General features: G+C 36.2%; 1 protein-coding gene across 31 annotated transcripts in view; it reads right to left on the bottom strand.

Annotated features, from left to right (window-relative positions):
- The window catches only part of Ppfia2 (PTPRF interacting protein alpha 2), a 330,645-nt gene that overhangs the window by 201,895 nt on the left and 106,740 nt on the right, over positions 1-22,010 (bottom strand). For 15 of the 31 annotated variants that reach the window (XM_057757755.1, XM_057757763.1, XM_057757758.1 and 12 more), the window contains exon 1: positions 5,274-5,661. The exons of the other annotated variants lie outside the window; for them this stretch is intronic. In XM_057757755.1, coding sequence (XP_057613738.1) covers positions 5,274-5,354 — 81 coding nt within the window. In that variant the 5' untranslated portion in view covers positions 5,355-5,661. Of the gene's footprint in view, positions 1-5,273; positions 5,662-22,010 lie in introns of those variants that run through there. 31 annotated transcript variants of the gene reach the window in all.

Genomic DNA, 22,010 nt, shown 5'->3' with positions numbered 1-22,010 from the left:
TCAAGTTATCAATGAAATGTCTTATGAGCCCAAACACAAAAATAAAGTTGGATTATCGGGTAACAACAAAATGATAAAAAATACAATATCTGGCACTTTTGTAAAAATTCAGAATTACCCTAACAAAAGTTGTTTGATTATAAAGATATGTTCTACACATCAAGTACCAATGGTATCTCCAGAGTGAGAGCTCTTACGGCAATTGAGACTTCAAGACTACTCCTTTTTACCTCTTATAGATTTCAAATGCAAATCTCATCTCTTAAATATGAAAATACAGTTCAATCAATTTTAAATACTCTATCTTGATGAAGGATGATATCTACACTTATCTTTGGGAATAGTGTAGGTATTTAGAATGAAGTTAGAAATGACAATGTTTTAGCAATAGTAGGATTTAGTTTTAGCAATAGTAGGATTTCCTCTAAGGGTCCATGACCTAACCAGCCATGAGTAGTCAGCTAGGCTTATGGTAGAAGGCACTGATTCACTCCTATTGAGTAATAATTAGTCAATTGTGGATTATCCCAAAGTAAAAGTGCTACCATTATACTGTTGGGACTATCTTGGTGTGGTCACTTTTGTGGTTTGTGGGTTTTACAGCTTGGTGTGGCTATTGGTTGCTTTTATCCCTTTGAAACTTGCTTTCTACTTGCAGCTACCATGAGAGCTCGTTTCCAAGGGGGAAGTTTTTAGTAAGTTCTTGGTCAGTTTCTCCACATTCTGTGCCCTAACTGTGATAGCTTCAATAAGAGGGTCTTATCTTCAAGTCCTGTTAGGCAACCAAATTCAAGTACGATAACCCATTACCTGTTGTCAAAGAAATTTCTTTGTATAACAGGGGGAGATTATGAAAATCCACAAACTGCTCCAAATCCGGAGAATGACTGACTGTGAGGTGCCCAACCCCAAGGGATACTTCTCTAAGACCACCATTATACTGAGGGCTTAGTGGAAGCAGAAGAGGCTGGATGAGAGATGTGAGAGCTACAAGACCATGGTGCCTGATGCTCCACAACTCCTTCTGGACATGACAAGAAAGATGCACCCATGAAATCCCAGGAACATAATTTCTCAAACAAGACCATAATAATGATAATACAAGTTGTCCTTGTGGATGTGGCAAGTTTCTGAAGGCTCTGCTACTGGATGAAAGGTGCAAGAAATCAGTGGCTGTGGGGAGAAGGAAAATTTGTCTTTTCCAGGGCTAATTCTCTAATATATTATACAATCCAAAGTGGTCAGCCATAAACACTTATACATATATTCAAGATTAAATGGAGTCAGTAAGCTGTATTTATTTATACATACACATATATATGTACATACATATATATACATATGCACATACAAGCATGCCTGCATACAGATAAATGGCAACAACAATAATTAAAGCATAAGCTGCCATGAATTTGAGATGAAGTTCAAAGGGAACCCAGGAGAGTTAGAGAGCAGAGAGGGAGGGTTGGAAATATAAGAGTCATGACTAAAGTTTGCAAAAATAAAAAAATTAAATTAAAAATTACTCTAGATTAAACGTAAGAAAAAGCTCAGTAAAGAATGATAAAGAATATAAAGGAAACTGTCCAAATGGTATTGGCTAACTGCAATATAATTACAAGTCCATTTTAATAAGATGAAAGATTTTCTTTGATCATTCATGTAACTATTACATATTTAAATAATCTGTGTTGATCTTGTATAGAAAGACTTAGTATCAAACACATTTTCGTGTATGTAAATGAACTATCTTGACCTATTTTCCCTACTAACATATAGTCATGCTTCATTACCTACCTAAGTATTCAAATGCACGAATTATTGCTTCTTTAACAAATCATCACTGCTTACTAAGCTGAGATATTGTTGACATCCATGTGTTATAGGCAAGTTAATAAAATGGCCTCACAGATGACACAAAAGCAGACTAGCTTCTTCAGTCATGGTATGAACAGGAGACGTGATCCAAGGAAGCACATTTAACAAAGCGTGGAGGAATTCATAAAAGACTTATGGAAAACGACAGCATTTGAGACGAGTTTTTAAGAAAACATCTTTCCAATGTGCAAAGGCAAGAAGAAGACAAGGAAGCACAAGACATGCAATTTTCTGGTAAAGAGAGCTGTGATCTAAGTGACAAAGGCCATTTGAGGACAGCATAGGAAGATGGACTTCATCCCCTAAGAAGGGATATGTGAATTCATTTAGCCACAGAAATGAGAGGTTACTCTTTTTATACTGAGAGGGATGTGAATTGTTCTGGTTGTTCTTGTGTATTAGCAGAAAGCCATTCCCACACGGGCTTGACACATAGTCAGAAATGAAAGACACAAATCATTTCTCTGCAGGAGAAATGAGTAAAGCCCATCTCCTGAAGTTAAATTCCAATATGGGAAGTCTGTGGCAAATTTTATTGTGTTTTTTACAATAGCACACTTTTTATTTGCAATAAACTATTACAAAGAACCTTGATAAATAAAATATAGGCATGCAGAAGAAAGAACAGTTACTGGTTGAAAGTTGTTAAAGTCTAAGAAATGGGGATATTCATATTGGACACAAATATTTTGGAATGAATAACCTATTTTGTGCCAAGCCCATCTAGAAGTTTTAACAGAGTACATAGATACTTTCATTTACAAAAAGTAAATTACAGAGTTGGAAGGGACATAATAAAATTATGCTGAAGCATTGTTTGTTTGTGTGTGTGTAAACAAAAAATTAGAAAAAGTAAGTGGGTTTTCATATGGATATCTAAGGAAAATATATAATACATATATATATATACGAAACTTTTATTAAGACATATTTTCCACTTACGTACATTTGAATATCATAAAGTATTTTGCAATGGTGTGTATAAATACACTAATACCACTCTGGTTACATTTGTTTTTAACTTTGGACCTTCTGGGGACAATACAAGAATCTACACTCTAAGACTTCAATTTTGACTTAATAAATACAATTTACAAACTGTGTGTTGGCATCCTACAAGTTCCAAAACCTCTGAACAGAAAAATGTAGATAGTTGTATATTCATAGTAACACAAGTGAGAATTCACACATAAAAATATAATTTAAATTGTGTTAGCTATTTCGCACAAAATGTGTTTGCATGGATATGCATAGAAGCACGAATACATTTTACTAAATTAAAATGCAATGAAAATAAAATCTTGATCCTAGAATGTAGTTACACTTCTCATTGGTCACTCTTTCACCCTTGAAATTATTTAATAAAAATATTTTAAATGGTACTCAAAATTTGTTAACATAAACTTCCAAAAATAATCAGAATGGTTTAGATTCTTAATGAAGAGATGAGAATAAACTTCTGTTGTTCTTGATGGAGTGTACAAATGTCCCTGCATTTGTTACTTTGCGGTGGCATAATTTTAAGTACGTCATCTCTGAAATCTCAATTCCTTGCAGAAGGTTGCTCTCTGAAGCATAAGGCACACTTCAATAATAGTTCAATTTTGAGAGTTTAACTAATTGTTTCACATGACACTTTTTACAGATGGTGGATTTTTTTTACAGAATTTTATTTGATTTCAATATTTACACTCCTCAGACCAAAGAAAAGATAATGTCTTAAATAGAGGTTGTCACACAAGTAAAAATAGAGATTCAATTCTTCCCTTTGAAACTAAATTAAAGGTTCACTATGAAACCTTTATCTCATGCTTTAAGAATTATTTTATCTACCACAAAAGTCCTAAATCACAGCCAAAAGAGAAGCATCCAAACTTAACACATTTCCTGTTACTGCAGACTTCTAGACCAGATACCATTTTACATGATAGGAAAATGTTGGAAAAGTGAATTTTTATTTGGCCTCATTTATGCTTTATCTGAATATGAAGGCTTATACCTGCCTATGATATCACATCAACAAAACATTTCCTCTGCATTTTCAGAGAATATCACCTGCCAAGGAAGGGTGTCAGTGAGATCTCTACTGAAGGAATTCTAAGTAGCATGTGTCACGACTGAGCATGTGAGACTCACTGACCCTTCAACTTTGAGACATAGAGGTAGAATTCCGAATGTCAGAAGCCGCCTCCACAGTCAGCTCCAGGTTATTGTAAAGAGCGCTTATAGCTCTGTGCACAGAGAAGAGGGAGTAATGCTTCTGCACACAGCCTCAGGGGAGTGGCATTTTGAACACCCACCACAGTAAACAGATCACTAATGAGAAAAGAATCTATTCGCGAACAACACAGACACACGCTATCAGTAGACATCAGAGCAAAACAGGAGAGGTGACAAGATTCAAAAAAGAGGTAGAAAGGGAAGAGGAGGGAGCAATTGTATCTACTGACTACAGTTTGCAAGAGCAGGAAACTTCTAGAAATCCAGTGTTCATTTATACAGAGGTCCCTTCTAACACCCCAATTAGTTTTACTAGATTTTCCCTGGATGTCTTTGTATTGACTCCAGAACAAAAAACAATAATTAAATAGAAGTCTTTTATAGTTTCATCATGTGAGCCATGCCATGAGAAGAGGCTTATTGTCTCTGTGACTATAACACAGAATTATAAAGTCGACCTTCATACTGAAAGATACACCTTTGAGCCTTAAAATGAAGAAAGATCTTATTTGGCTTAGAGTTAAGCATTTTCTACACTGAGAACTGATTTATTCCTGGGCAACTGAGGCATATTTGGCAGGCAACACCTTTGTGATTCCTATAAATCATTGTGACTCTTTGATAACATAGAAAATCTATCCTAATTAGTTTCTACTTTTCCCCCAAATTGAAAAGCAGAGTAAACATGGCACTTAAACCTCCAGTAGGAGTGATTGCTTTTTGCATCAGCCGTAACAAAATTAGATAACAGGCATTATCTAAGGCTATGTTTATAAAAGATAGCATTCTTTTCTTAGCCAAGGACTTAGGTTTCAAAGTTCCATTAATGTCTTTAAATTTTACTCTGTGATACACAAGGAACAGAACTGCCCAGCATTCTTCCATAAAAGCGTTGCAGCCATGAAAACACAGGCACAACACATCTCCACAACTTTCAGTGACAGTACTTAAAAATCCCCAGGAAATGCAGCATTCACTATTATTTAGCTTGAATTCACAAAGCTGCCTCCCCCTTTCCACATTTAAAAACAGATTAAGGTGCACGCAGGTTATCCACTCAGTAGACCCACTTTGTACTTCAACACGTACCACTCTGCCTTTCAGTATTTCTCTTTATTTAAAGTTTGACTATGTATTAACTTCCTAAGTAGTGAAACCATTTAAAGCACACTTACTTGGAAAGTATAAAACCGGGTCCCATTAGGAAGGTGCACTTTAGGAGAGCCAGAAACAGTGTTCATATCCGAGAAAATCATTTCTGATCACGGAGACAATATAATCCACAAGGAGTTACAGAAGCCGAGTCGAGAGCTTAGTGTGCAGATAAATCCGTGCATGCATTGAGGGAGACTACCCGGTAAAAAGCAATCTGCCCCATCCTTGGATACACAGGAATAGCTTTCGGAAGCTTTCTTCCACGTTTGAAATCTAAGCTGAAAGGGTATCAGCTACCGATCTTTCGTGCAGCTAAGTTCTTTAGAACGTAGAGTGTTTCAAAAAAAAAAAAAAAATTAAAAACACAGAGGGAAAGAAGCAAGAACCAACGATAAACGGAGCTTGTGCAGAATCTGGCAGTGCCGTGGACTTGCCCATCTGTTCCCGGTGATAATCACCTCCCTCCACCACAGTCTAGCAGAGTGATTATGCTAAATATCCTGGTTAACCAATAACACACAGTTTCATTTCAGGGAGGCATGCACAGTGCTATTCAGAGGACCTCTTCTGACGAACACGGAGCTTGACTCACTCGGGGCTGAAAGCTGCGTTTAGTAACTGAAGACTGTGTTTGTAGCACTCTTGCTATTTTATAATCCTCAGTCTCTCTGGTACTCCCAGCCTTTTCAGCGGTGTTCGGGTTTTTTTTTTTTTGTTGTTGTTGTTGTTGTCTTTTTAGAGCCTTTATAAAGTGAGAATTCTTTCATATAGATCAAAATATGATACAACCAGCTACGATGCTGGGAAGCAACAGATAAAATCCTTTCAATCTCTGTAATGCTAGGAATATTTACCAAGAAAATTCAAATGCTTTCTCTTTCCTGAACTATAAAAAAAAATCACAGATGTAATATGCTTATTATCCAGTCGTTTATACCTTAGTTAAACCATATAATATTGATAACGCCTAAAATGCCCCACATTTCTTTTAATTAAGCTTATTTCTTATATGAAGCAGTTAGCAAAGGTATTTGTATAAATGGACTTCTTAATGAAAGATTCAAAAGTGTTTGTAAGCCCTGACATTATTTGTTAAACATGTTTATTTTTCTACATCTGTAACCAATTATTCAGTCCGTATAAAAGATCAGATCCGGGTGACTTGCCAACTTCTTGAGGTAAAAATAAATGTTCCATTTACACGTGGTTCAAAGGTGGAGAAGTCAGGGATAAAACGGAATGAGCCAAGAGTCTGTCTGAGCAAAAATATCTAAGTTCAAATGGTTATATACCATCGAGGACTAGGAACCACCTACACTGAAGAGACGGGATAAAAGACAGTGTAGGATCATAAACTACTACCACCGGGTACACACTTAATAGAAGTACTGGATTGGGAGGTTGAGGCAAGAGGGTGAACATGAGTACCAGGTTATCCTGGTATAAATCAAGACCCTTACTATAAAAATTAAAATAAAACCAAGAAAGGCATCTTTTTATTATTTACTTACACTCTCAGCACTGGGGAAGGCAATTTTGAGAAGCGGAGTTGTTTTCTTCTCTAGGATGAAAGAGTATTCATGTTATGTTGAAAGGAATTCATCAGAGGTTTGCCAGGACTGAGGCTAGCTCACTGGTTAAGGCAAATGTTGGGGAGCACGGTAACAAGCTAGCAATTCCAGAGGCAGATGATAGAAAGGATCTCCAGAGCAAGCTAGTCAGAGGACTGATCATATTAGAGTGCTCCAGGTTGTATTGGGAACTCTTGTCTCAATGACAATGATTGCGAATATCAACCTCAGGCCTCCATATGCAGGGACAGATACACATGCACGTGCACACACACACACACACACACACACACACTGTACACATACAAACGTTTGCACATACATACCATGTGTGAAAATATGGGAAGAAAGATCTCCCTAGTCTGCACCATTTTTACTCATTTGTTTATATTTATATAGATTCTTCTCTATCTTTTCTCCTTCACAATGTTATCTCTCTCTTTTTCTGTTGGCAGTATCTTAGCTTAAGTAAAATTTTAAATATTTTATCTCATATCAATAACTTGCTAACTGTATCTGTATTATTGTAGGTAATAATTTTCAGTAATTATTTAAGTATTCATCGTATCCTGTTATTTTTGGTTGTTGTTCAGTTAGTAGTTCCCCTCTTCTTTTTAATCCCTGATGGGATTCTCTCAAATGGGTTTGAAGTTCAAATGTGATTGTATAGGCTTAATGTTGTGATCATCAGGCTACATGTAAAGATGTGGATTCTTTATTCTCTGAGACTCCATGTACACAAGGTACTTCCCAAACAGTCACTTTGTGCTTGACACCCCCCACTCCCCGACACACAAAATGTGACCTGAACTCACTTCTCAAACACAAACCTGAAACTTCTTGGAAATTTCAGTTTCATGGGAAAAAAAATGTCCACCAACTAGAGCATTACACAATATGGCTTTACAATACACCATTACATTACACCAGCATTACAGAGTATGTCTTTACATTACAAAAAATACAGAGTCTCATACAATTCACATATTTGATATATTCTCATGTGTATGCTAAATTTGAAGCAACAATAAATTTTTTACTACACCTATGAATTTCTGAAGACTCTCAGTCAATAAAAAGCCTTTCTTTATTCATATTTATTTTGTAGGAAGGGAATAAAATAGGTTATATTTTTCTTTTCAAAGAGTCAACGTATACAACCCTTCCTCGATATCCTTTTCTATACAGATAGTAATGTTATTTTTAATTGAAAATAAATACATCCCAACGACACTTTCCCTTCCCCCAACTCCTCTCAGCTCCCCTCAATATCCCTTCTCCACCAGATCCTCTCCCCCTCCATTTCTTCTTCAGAAAAGAGTAGGACTCCAAATAACAACTAAATACATCAAAAAAAAAAAAAAAGATACAAAAGGACGAGGCAAAAGTCCTCATATAGAGGCTGAAAAGAGACACACACACTCTGATTGTTAGGAGTACCACAAAACACCAAACTAACAATCATCCATAGGCAGACAACCTAGTATAGACAGTCCCATGCCAGCTTATTAATTATCATATCAGTCTCCATGAGCCCATATGATCCCTGCTTAATTAATTCAGTGGCTGATATTCTCCTGGTGTCTGTCCTCCATCCTTTCTTTTTTTTTAATATTTATTTATTTATATATACAATATTCTGTCTGCGTGTACACCTGCAGGCCAGAAAAGGGCACCAGACCTCATTACAGATGGTTGTGAGCCACCATGTGGTTGCTGGGAATTGAACTCAGGACCTTTGGAAGAGCAGGCAATGCTCTTAACCACTGAGCCATCTCTCCAGCCCCTCCTCCATCCTTTCTAACTCCTACAATCTTCTCTTCTTCTACGAGGTTTCTTGATCTCCAAGGTGAGGGACACGACAGAGACCTCCAATTTAAAGTCTCTCTCTTCATAATATTAATAAAATTACCTTGTTATTCTTAAATTGATTTGGAAATAAATCATTTTTGTTCTCTGGCTGATAGAAACAGGGAAGTTGGTGTTCTGGTCTAGATATTGTCAAGCACGTGTAACTTGCTACAGTCACAGACGTTGTCAAGGCCAAGGTTTCGCCTTCCATCCTGTGTAAGACAGGAGCATCGTAGAAATTAGATCATTGGTCAGGGACAGTCTTGTTCACTGAGAAATGAATCTACTTTGCTTGTACAGAGCATAAAGCAAACAATGAGAAGGAAATTTAATCCACCATGTTTATACAGTTTCCTCACAGTGATCATCTTTCAGTCAGACCTAAAGAGCCATGATAGTCCTGGACAGAAGAGCCTTGAGAAGTCTCAGCTCTGCTCTGAGTTCTGGGTCAGACACTCTGTCTAATGATGTGGTTTTCAAACAGTCAGTTTATTCTCTTCTATCAATAATGTTTTAAAAAACTAGGTACGACTTGTCCATCATTTAAAATAATGTACACTGAGTTTTAAGTTAACAGTGGATGTATTCATTTTTAGAAGTTCATCTGTTACGATATTCTAAAATTAAATTGAGCAGATGAAATAAAAACGTCAATTAAATTGGCATAATCTACTTTTTAGAAAGCAAACAAAAGACAAAAGATTTTAAAACTTGAAGTCTTTCCATTTTTTTTAACTCTATTCCCCTTCAATTCCTTACACATTCATGTTGTGTTCACCAGAGATTCATGAGTAGAGTTCACTTGGTTTTAAAAAGTACATTATGGTACTACTCAAAAATTCAGCACGCAAGCCTATGAGTGTTGGTTTTCATTAATTCATAAAGAAAATGGTTTAATTTTGATATATTTAGTTATAAAATAGTTCTCTTATATGGCAGAGTATAGATTTGTTAGTGAAAATATTATAATTAGTGCCTTTGATTAGTGATCATATAGGTAATTTATAACTGAGTTAAAAATTAATTTTGAATTATTATACTAAAAACTACATATTAAAAAAAGGTACCACTGATAATCTTGACTGGGACTTTCCTACTCAAGGTAAACACAAGATTAGATTATGTTTGTGCCATTGATAAGCTTGACTTTTGACCTTCCTACTCATGGTAAATACAAGATTATGTCTATGTTTGAAGACCTTTTCAATCAGTTAGAAAGAGAACACACTTGTAAATACGTTCTTGAAGAAAATTGCATAAGTCTTAAAGAATTCTTCGAGTGAGAAAATTCATATAGGATGGATGGTTGGAACTGACTTCATAGAGGCATATCATGTGAAAACATGAGAAGGAGTCAATTACTCTCACTGAGATCTTTAGTTCACTGTGTGGTGGTGACTCATAGCCTCAACCCAGAACTTGGGAGGCAGGGATAGGCAGATATCTGAGTTTGAGGTCAACCTGGTTTACAAAGCAAGTGTCAGCACAGCCAGGAATACACAAAGAAACTCTGTCATGAACATCTCCCCCCCAAAAAATTTAGACCTCCATACTATATTAATATTATAAGTGTATCTTTCCCAAGGAAAAAGTTATGATTCTAACCTAATAGAAGACTATGAAATATTATATTTTCCTCACCCTCTATTTCTTTTCTCCTGGAATCATACATTCACTTGTACATAAATTAATGGCTAATAACCAAGTGTCTCCAGTGACTGATATTGTTCCCAGACTCGGAAGAATTACTGCAAAATATTCAGTATGATCCTTAAAGAACTTTATATTTCACAGATCCAACTAATAATAGACAGTTAACGAACCAAAGATTGCTGTGCAGTGTGGCAAGTTTAATCACTGATATAACCTAAGGGATTCTAAGTGATTTGGCCCAAACAGTACCTTTAAAGAAGGCTGCATCAGAGTAGCCCCAGCTAAAGCAGAAAGATCACAGCTTCCCAAAGGATCAACAATCAAAGAGGCATTGATGGCATGGTGCAACTAAGAAATATAGCTGGAAGTATTTCAAGGTTATATAAGAAGTATCCGAATTAGATGTATGTTTGTGCACAAATTCCCAAGTGAGACTGGGAAAAACTTTGATTGGATCAATACTTTATTTCTCTTCAACCAAGGAGAATCAGACAATCCTTGTTTAATCAGAGATATGAATTTAGTGTTTTATGTTCATAGATTCATGAGTATATTTGGACATCATTACTCAGCTTGAGAAATAAATTTCCAAGGTTATTTGAAAATACTAAAAATTTAATGTCTGATTGCTTTCAGTTTATCATAAGATGATTAGGGCATTAACTTGAACATAATAAAATATATCACAGATACTGAGAAGATATCTCAATGGGTAAGAGCTCTTGGTCTGCAAACACTAGAGACCTGTTCATATACATAAATATATGCATATACCTGCACTCTCGTGTGCACGTACCATGCATACATTTAGTAAATGGGTAACATGGACACACAGAAAGAACATGCTATGTGTAAAATAACTGGTAAGGTGTTTATAGTAACAATGGTTTTGAGCCAGAACCTATATGAGAGTAAAATAAAGGGTCCGTTACAATCGCTATAGACAGACAATTGCAAAACACATTCTGAAAATGTACAAGGAGAAGAAAAAGAGAAACTTGAGGTTTTGCATAAATCAAATGAAAAAAAAAGGAAATATTTAAAACTTGATAGGTAAAACCTTGAATTTCAACACTGTTTTTAATTAACTCCCAGAAGTCACCTACCATCTCATTCTGCTTCTGAGAACAGTCCATAACCTTCTAACACACATGTTACAGGCTTTCACTTAGAGTAATCCTAAAATGCTTCACAATTTGTCATTTGATGTCGAGTTTCAGCTTGAAGATGTTCAAGATCATTTTGTTATAAGTCAATGCTTCTCTATCTATGGATTGTACCCCCTTTGAGAGATAAAAGACTCTTTCACAGGGGTCACCTAAGACCACTGGAAAACACAGATCTTTACCTTATGATTCACAATAGTAGAAAAATGACATTTATGAAGTAGTGACAAGATTAATTTTATGGATGGAGGTCATCACAGTGTGGGGAACTGTATTAAAAGAGTGCAGCATTAGGAAGGTTGAGTACCACTCTTCTAACTAGTCACGAGAGGTTGGAGAGATAGATAAGGAGTTAAAAGGGTGTGCTGCTCATTGATGAGGTCCAGAATTCAGCTCCCAACATCCACACTGGGTAGTTTACTAACCTTTAGCTCCAGCTCCAATGCCCAGCCTCTTTTGGCCTCTGCATGTACCACATATGTGAATATACACAAACATACATGAATTAAGTAAACATTTAAAAATGTGGTTGTCAGATATATTTTTGCTTCATGTAAGTAATTTGCTCTTATTTCATTCATTTATGCACATGGATAAGAAGCTCAGAAGTTTGCTATAGTGATGAGGGCTTTTAAAATTTAAACAACATATTATACAGGCTGCTCATTTTCTGTTAGTTTATGATAAACTCTGAGTTGAAAAGAGGACATAGTAAAAGAAGAATGTGAAGAAAGAATACCAGAGAGAGAAGGGGGCGAGATAAGATAGGCATATCACTATAATTTACACTATATCTCTATAGGATAACAAATAATTTTGTCAGCAAGCATTCAGTTTTAAATTGTACCAGATGGAGTGAAAGTTGGGGTCCAGATGGACACTGCTTATGAGCTATCCTATGTGGACTATGATAGTTCAGCAAGTTATTGCTAGCTAGGTAGTCAGTCTCCTTTGCCTCTGAGATAGTTATCCATTCCCAGGTCTAACAGTATATATCCTTTTGCTCAAATCGCAATTGTAAAATAAGCAAAAAAGATGACCTTATGACAAAACTAAATGTCCTGAATATTCCTCTTGATTATCTACTAGCCAAAAATCACATTACCTGCATTCTGTATGAAGGATTCGTTTATTAACTAATTTCTCTACCAAATCATTACTGAGATGCTATGAAATACATAACAGTTATAGTTAAAATAGAAGTGAATGAAGAATAAGGACATAAACTTTTGATTATATAACATAAAATTTAGAGATGTCACTAGCATGCATGCTTATGGATTAAGAGGGACCCAAGAATTAGAAACCTCTGTTACATAGAAATGTCCTTCTAATTTCATTGTGTCTTCTTTCTAATCCATTGTAATCATCAAGATTTGTAATCAAGGAAAAATAAATATGATAGTATACAGAAATAAACAACTTGATCTTCCTAGTGAGACAAAAATAATGCATGTGGTATTAGTTCATATTTTAATGTTTTGTTTTTCAAATAACCTCTTGGGTGCATAACTGTATATATACATATATATACACGTGCGCATGTGTGCATGCACTTATCTATACATGTATACACACAGATACAAATACGACTTCAGGAAAAATTAGAAAGATCTTAAATGCTATCTTCTTTTATTCATATTTTATTCATTATATTTTCCTTAATTTTCTTATTTACTGAACCATATCTTCTTCAGTTATTTGATGTATTTCCATGGTTAAGGGTCATGAATACCTTTATGCTTAAATTATATAAAGTGTCTAATAATATTGAATATTAATACTTATGTATGGTTCACGGCCTGTGGTCGGGTTTGTTTTTTTGTTGTTGTTGTTGTTGTTGTTGTTTGGGGGGTTTTCAAGAGAAGGTTTCTCTGTATAGCTTTGGAGCTTTAGAGCTGGTCTTGGAACTCACTCTGTAGACAGGACCAGGGTGGCCTCAAACTCATACAGATCTGTCTGCTTCTGTCTCCTGTGTGCTGGGATTAAAGTTGTACACTACCATCATGGGGTAAGGAGAAAACTCCTCTGTTGCTGGTGGGAGTGCAAACTTGTACAGCCATTTTGGATACCAGTATGTATATTTCTCAGAAAATTAGGAAACAATATATCTCAAGACCCAGAAATACCACTGTTGGGTATATACCCAAAAGATGCTCAATCATACCACAAAGACATGTGCTCCACTATGTTCATAGCAAAATTATTTGTAATAACCATAAGCTAGAAACAATCTAGATACCCCTCAACCAAAGAACAGATAAAGAAAATGTGGTACATTTACACAATGGAGTACTACACAGTGGTTAAATAATAATGATATCTTGAAATTTGCTGACAAATGGATGGATCTAGAAAAAAAGCATATTGAGTGAGGTAACCCAGATCCAGAAAGACAAATATAATATGTACTCACTTATAAGTGGCTTTTAGACATAAAGCAAAAAAAAAAAAGCCTACAAACCACAACCCCAAAGAATCTAGACAACAAAGAGGACCCCAAGAGAGACATACATGGATCTACGTAGGAAGGTGAAAAGACAAGATCTCCTGAGTAAATTGGGAGAACGGGGGTCACAAGAGAGGGTAGAGGGGAGAAAGGAGGGGAAGAAAGGGGAGCAGACAAAAAATGTATTGCTCAATAAAAAACACTAAAAATTATTTAGGAATAAAAAAATTGTTTGGGTATGATTTCTTTGGTCTGTTTCTATTTTACAGAAATTATTTTTTTCCTGTAGTATATTCTCATCATGGTTTTCCCTCTCTCATCTCTTCCCAGAACCTCCACACATCCAACTTCAAGCCTTTTGGCTCTTTTTAAAAAACATTAAAAAATTAGTTCAGAACTAAATAAAGCACTTAGACAAACAGAAAAGGGCAGTTGAAACATACACATGTGCACATATACATGTGCACACACACACATGCACGTGCACACACACACACACACACAACACAACCCAAAACATAATAGGTAAGCAATAAGATAAGTAAGGTAAAAAAAAATGACCAAACATAGCATTATAAGACAGAACATTTGCAAAAACGTTATGAAGTATTATTTTTAACTAGACGAAGATGTGTTACATTTATTATGCTGCATTTGGTAAGCAATATAAAGACATGTTGCTTTGCCCATCAAAGGCACCTGATTGGTCTCAAAGAAAGTTGAATGGCCAGTAGCTAGGCAGAGGAGGGATAATGCAACTGGCAGGCAGACAGACTATACAGAACATACAGACTGAAAGAAAGGTAAAAAGCCTTGAGACAAAACATAGATAAGAGAAACAGGTTAAATTAGTTATAAGCAGTAGCAAGAAACAAGTATAAGTGAAGGTTAAACATTCATAACTAATATTAAGTCTTCATATCATTATTTGGGAATTAGTTGGTGGCCCAAAAGAAAGCCTATTATACAAAAATGTCATTGAATTCCTTTTGTGTAGGTCATCTCCTAATGGGGATAAGGCTTGCCATTCAGTGAGGTTTGTATATCTTATAATCAATTTGAAAAAAAGAAAGTATTTTTTCCTAGCAAATGGTGCTGATTGGAGACAGCTTCAAGGTTTGGTATGGGGACTTGTGTCTCCTTCTCCCTGTTCATGTTGGGATCCTGTCAAGCTCAGACTTCCGCAAGATCCCCTCTCTCTGTGAGTTCTTATGTGCTTCAGTCCTGCTGTGTCTGGAAGGCACTGTTTCCTTGGTATCTTCCATCCCTACTGTCTCTCACAGTCTTTTCACCTCCCCTTCCTTCTGGTCCCCTGAACTCTGAGGGGAAGAGTTTGAGGAAGACATCCCATTTGATACTGAGTGACCCAGTGTCTCTTACTCACTGGTCCTTAGTTTGACAAATGGCAGTTGACTTGAAAAATGTCACTAAGAAGGAGAAATATTCTACATATGGCCTAGAGCTGTCATAAAATAAGCATTTGGGAAATGTTTGAAAATCTTCCTCTGTCTATATTCTTACTCTTCTTGTTGATTATATTTAGAATGAATTCTCTTGCTTAACTCCTTCATTATTTCTAATGATCTAAACAGATTTACCTTAAAATACTTATAGCTATTAGATATTAGATCTGACATTTAAAATTTGGGTAAATACATTCTTTGGTACAGAACAGCCAAGATTTGGTGAATTAATTAAAGAATAATTAGATATAGTGTAAATACCAGTCCTTATTTAAATGAAAGAATGCATCAGTGCAACATTTCTTTAAGGTATTTAATAGTTTGTGCTATGTATAGACAACCATTTGCTAATCCACATGCATCAGCTTCTCATCTTGTGCATTCATACAAGTTCATTTCTCTGTACAACCACAAGGCATTGGGGAAAATGTCTCACTGAATAGGAAAAACCAATGTCCTGTCAAGTGTAGAGATTCTTGGCTTCTATAGTGAAACACTTGATTTGTACCATCTCATAAGAAAGAGATGTAAGTAATGAGAAAAAGAAAGCAGTCACAAAATCCATAAAAAGGGCTTTGCATCACGTTCTGATTAGTATGAAATAATAAATCTTTGTTCAAAAAACAGTCATTGAAGTAGATGAACATTATGTTCAGCATCTTATTCATAGGAAGGATCAGAATAATACGATGCAAGGACAATCTTGGCACCACTGTGGACTAAACTAATGCCACCCTAGTGCCATTTTCTTTATTAATTTTCAGGATCTCGATGGTCGCAGTTGCCATGGTAGCAAGTACATTATTTCCTGTTTAATTTTACTTTTCCCAAGAATTTTGTTCAGAAGATAAAGCCAGTCACTACCATGTTATATTGCAGATGAAGAATAATGACAATAAATCAAAGGACTTATCAAAGGACATTGTATGCCATTGTGTTGACCTCAAAGGAATCCTCATGGAGAAATGTTTCTTTCTTTCTTCCTTATATGAAAAGTTGTTTGATTGCAATCATGCAACTTGTTTAATATCACATAGATGAAATGTTGTAAAGCTTCATCCGTTAAAACCCAGTGTATTTGATTTCAAAGTATCCTGTACATTAAAATAATTTCTTGGCAGTCCTTCTCTGAGAAAAAATTTGATTTGGTTTGTAACATGGGAAAAATTAGTAAGTTCCTGATTAATGAATGCATATCATATATAAAATAATTACTAAAGGTCATTGTATCTGATTAAATACTTATTTTTATGAAATTATTCAAATTTTTCTAACTCATTAAATGCGGATTTCTATGAAAGACAAGAAATATCAGAGAATTTTGTCCTTAATAGATTCACATTTTCAGACTATGCTGTGGAAGGATAAAATAAAACTGCGTTCATAGGAGACAAGGATTGCTTCAGGAGAACAGGGGTCAAATCTGAGTGCTCTGCTTTCTGAATGTTGAATTAGAGATTACTAATTGTCAGTAAGTAACAATGTCACAGGGGGAGATAAAAAATACACGTCTGAAACTGTGATTGAAAACAAAAGACTGAAATGTGATCGGTATGGAAGTGGATACTTATAGAAAAGACATTCTGAAAGAGAAGAAATGAAGACTAAAGCAGCAATTAATGGTATGGAAGAAGACAAGGACATGGATGTGTACTCAAAGCCCTGTCAATCCAGGAGAAAGTGGTACAGAGTATCAAATGCTCCTGGAGGGCAGATTATATGGGGACTGAGAATTAGCAATAGACTATTGAAATGTACAAGTTACTCTGGAGAAGTAACATAGAGAAAATGAACCTGATTTATGCTAATATAATAGTAAATAGGAAGAACAAAGTAGAAGTAATATTTATAAAGCATACACACACACACACATATATAGGAGCTGTGCAAATGCGAGCCCATGTGTGTGTGTGTGTGTAAAGTTGTATGTGCCCATCTGTGTGCCTGATGAGAACACAACATACCATGCTTGATCAGTCTCCACATTATTTGTTGAGGCAAGATGGCAAGGTGTCTCACTAAGCACAGAGTTTGTCAATGTGGCTAGTTTAGCTGTTCAGCTCTTGGGATCCTTATATTCTCTGAAAGGCACTGGGATACCTGTGGCCATTCTGCCTTCCCAGAATTTCCATGTGTCCTAGGGATCCAAACTCGGTTCCCCACACCTTTAAGGCAAATGCATTAATTCGTGGGTTAAGTTCCCAGTCACCTGAAACCTTTCTTTAGCACAAGATGATGATAAAGGATGCAAAGAAGCAAATGTCTAGAGTAAGATCACTGAGGTGGTGAGAGAAAGAACTGCAGGTGGAGATACTAGCTTGAGAGAGGAGATAAAAACTCCCTTGGGTAATAGATGGAGAAGCATAGAATGCAACTCAATATTCATCATAATAATGGTGGTGAACTTTGTATACATTCTCAGAAGCTAGAAAGCAAGGATATCTGCTATGTAAGATTGAGAGAGATGAGTACATACCATGCTGGTCCCAGGTCTGGGATAACTCACTCAGTACGGTTTTAGTATCATCCATTTGAATGCAAATTTCAAGATGTCATTGTACACTGAGTGGTACTCCATTGTGTAAATGTACCACAATTTCTTTATCCGTTCTTTGGTTGAGGGGCATCTAGGCTGATTCCAGGTTCTGGCTATTACAAATAGTGCTGCCATGAACATAGTTGAACAAATGTCCTTGTAGTATAATTGAGCCTGCTTTGGGAAAGCTGGGCATGGTATGTCCTCACTCATAAGTGGATACTTACATACCTACTCTAAAGCTGTAAAGCAAAGGATAATGAACCTAAAGTCTATGACCTCAGAGAAGCTAAGTAACAAGAAAAACTCTAAGAAAAACATACATAGATTCCCCATGGGAAAGGGAATAGACAAGATCTGCTGAGAAAATTGAGAGCATGGGGGTGGGCAGTGAAGGGAGGGCAGAAGGGGAGGAGGAAGTGAGAAAGGGAGGTGGCAGGAGAGAATGGGAACATCAAGATGGGGGAAGTACAGAGATGGAGAGCAAGGAAAAAGATATCTCAAGTGAGGGGTCCATTATGGGGCTAGCAAGAAACCTGGCACTGGAGTAATTCCCAGGAAATCCACAAGGATGACCCCAGCTAAGACCTTAAATAATAGTGGAGAGGGTGCCCAAGCTGGCCTTGCCCTGTAGTCCAATTGATGGCTTTCTTAATTGTCACCACAGAACCTTCATCCAGTAACTGATGGAAAGAGAGGCAGAGAACTGCTGTGAAGCACTGGACTCAGCTCCCAAAGTCCAGTTGAAGAGTGGGAAAAGTGAGAATATAAGCAAAGATTAAAGACCTTGATGGGGACACCCACTGAAACGGTTTACCTGAGCTAATAGGAGCTCACCAACTCCAGCTGGACAGGGAAGGAACCAACATGGGACCAAACTAGGCCCTTGCAATGTGGATGACAGTTGTATAGCTGGGTCAGACAGTAGAGCTACTGGCATTGGGACCTGGATTTATCCCTACTGCTTGTACTGGCTTTTTGGAATGTGTTCTCTTTGGAGGGATACCTTGCTCAGCCTAGATATATTAGAAAGGGCCTTGGTCTTTCCTCAAAGCAAGTGTGCCTTACCCTCTCTGAAGAGAAGATGGGGGGTGAAGAAGGTGAAGGGATGGGAGGAGAGGAGAGAGTGGGTACTGGGATTGGTAAGGAAAATGGAAAAAATAGCTTTTTTTGGCTTTATTAATAAATAAAAATAGAAAAAAATATATAATACAAAAAATATTAAGAGAGATGGTTTTCTATGCTTGGAGCATAAAATACTCAATTGCAGGTTGAAGCAGTATTTTCTGCCCATATCACTAGATTATATTAAAAAAATAACATTTTCTGTGTCACGACATGAACATTGAGAAACATTGATCTCGTATACCTTTCTTCCTTTTTAAAAATTTTCTTTATAAAGATCTATATTTATCTTTTCTCAAACAAATTTTGTCCTTTAGCATGATAAATCACTTCTGTATCAGGTCATGATATTATTTTCTTGTTGTTAATGAAACTTGAGAAGCATATGAAGCTCCAATAACTCAAGAAGAAAAAGGTGAAATACCACTTAGAAGATAGTGGTCTCAGCACAACTTTGCTTCTCCCATTAACACAAAATTATTTAAAAATATATCCAATCATAACCTCAGCACTGGAAATATAGACACACAAAAGGCTGTAATCAAGTCTCAGTTGTTCAGCTTTCTTAATAAGAGGTTTTGAGACACAAAATTAAGAATCTGCTATGATATAAAAAATTATAGGCCTACATAAATGGATTCAAATTATCTTCCTTGTACTTGACATTCAAAACATGTAAATAAATGAAACAAACAAATATTAACATTTCAAAACTAATGTAGAAAGTCTTATTGCGAATTATCCCCTCTAATATCTACAGGGCGCACAATCAAGAACATAGTTACGGCGCTTTTGGTAGCATTATCTACATTGGAGGTCCTATTCTCACCACACAAATACATATTAATTTTGATTGAACTGATTAGTTGCAAATAATTGGATATTTCTTTGCATTCTTATTTTCCTATTATTAAATAACCAACTCAGTCTAATCATTAAGTGTACTGGCAAAATCATATCAAAGTCTCAAGACTATATTTCTTTCCTTTTACTTTCTAAATGAATAAAACAGTGACTTAGCTTCCTTGAGCTTAAGTTTCCTTCCCTTAAGAGTGGTTTAAAGTAAGTTTTAACTCACCTTAATGTTGTGAAAACCAAGTGAGATGATGCTCGTAAAACATAGAATGTCATTGTCACGCCCCTGGTTACTTAGAACCAAAACTTTCCAGTTTCTTTTCCTGATAAGAATGTGTTGGATGTGCGCATTTTTACAATGACATTTTAATTTCCTATGTTCTCTCTTCACGTTTATTTAAGATGCAGTGTCAACGTCCTTTTTTTGATGGTCACGCAACCAGTGTTAGGAATCAACTCTCCTTAGGATGTGTAGTGGTTTATTCTTAGCCATTCCCTATTCCTGTCCCTCAACAGATATCTGTGGAACCTTGCCAGTCTCTCTTGTTTCTGATTTTGCTCAACCTAGGAGCCTATGGTGTTTTTGCACCTTCAACACCTGTCAACCAGACTGTTCTACTTCTGTATTCTCTACTCCAATAATCTCATATAACAGCTTGGAAAAAAACCAAAGTCCTCCTCATAATGACTTGTACTTTTTTTGCTTGGGCCTTTACCTTGCCAATAACAAACTCAGCCATCTTCAAACCCTCACTGCCTAGCTCCAGGCATGCAAGTTGCACACTGGTTTTGCTGGTAAACTCCCCAGAACCTTGCCTACCAACTCCATACCCAAGTCCAGTTTCCTGGTGAGTTCTCCTAAACCCGAGCCGACCCTCACAATCTTCACACTCTTGAAACTAGCTCCAGAGACACAGCTGTGTGCCAGTTTACCTAAAGAATACACCCTGAAACAAGCCCACACAGCTTTTTCCACATGCCCAGGCTTAGTTCTTATGCAGTTCCTCCACTGACCCAACCTGAGGGAGGCTAGAATCTCACATCAGACACACAATCAATGACCAAACTTCATATACAAAAGGGACATCACAAAAATGAAAATAATATTTAAAAGGCCAAGACACTAGTTTGCATCTAATCCCACCAATACTCTAGAAATATTTTCTGCTAAGTATCAGCTAAATGAAACCCAGGATAGAGAATTTAAAACAGCGATAATAAACTTCATCAAAGAACAAGGAGGGTAAAGAAGACATGAACAGAAATAACAAGGAACTTAAAGAGAATGAAAAAAAACACCTGAGTCATGTCCAAGAAAACACAAACACATGCTGAATCAAATGATGAAAGCAATATATAATTTGAAATTCTAATTCAGTAAAGAAATTGAAATATTGAAGTAAACTCGGGCTTCAATGAAGATGAAAACAAAAGAAACACAAAAACATACCCAGTTAACAAAATCAGAGGAAACCTAACCACTAGAAAATGCCAAGGAGAAGACAAAACAAAACATCAGAACCTGGAGACAGAGTGAAGGAACTGGACTTCTCCAGCACAACTATGAAGAAATCAGAAAGAAATATTAAATCACATAAAATGAACAGGCAGAAACTTTGAGACACCATGGAAAGATGAAGTATTTTATTTATAAGACATAGAAGGAGAAGAATCCCTGGGCAAAGGTATAGGTCTGATCTCCAATGTGTTCACAGAAGAAAACTCCCTGCAAATTAAGGAAAGACATACCCATACTGGTACAAGAAGCACACAGAGCACCAGATAGACACGACTAGTTAAGATACCCCCCATATTGTAGCTAAAATATTAAATATACAACACAAAGAAAGGTCAATTAATGACATATTCAAGAGCACACTCTAGTTATCATATTAACAGAAGATGATTAAGGCAAGTCTATGTGGGAAAAGGTAAAAAACCAACAGTCAATTAAAATAGCATATTTTGGCTTAGCTACAGTTTTAAGCCTGAAGGTGATAAGATATAGCTGGACTTTGAAAATACTTGCAGGAGAGTTTCGAACGAGAGTGAAATAAGAATCAAGAATAACTCCAAGTAGTTTTCTAA

Source organism: Chionomys nivalis, chromosome 25 (genome assembly GCF_950005125.1).
Source record: "Chionomys nivalis chromosome 25, mChiNiv1.1, whole genome shotgun sequence".
NCBI classification, from domain to species: domain Eukaryota; kingdom Metazoa; phylum Chordata; class Mammalia; order Rodentia; family Cricetidae; genus Chionomys; species Chionomys nivalis.
This window is presented reverse-complemented; position numbering and strand designations above follow the sequence as displayed.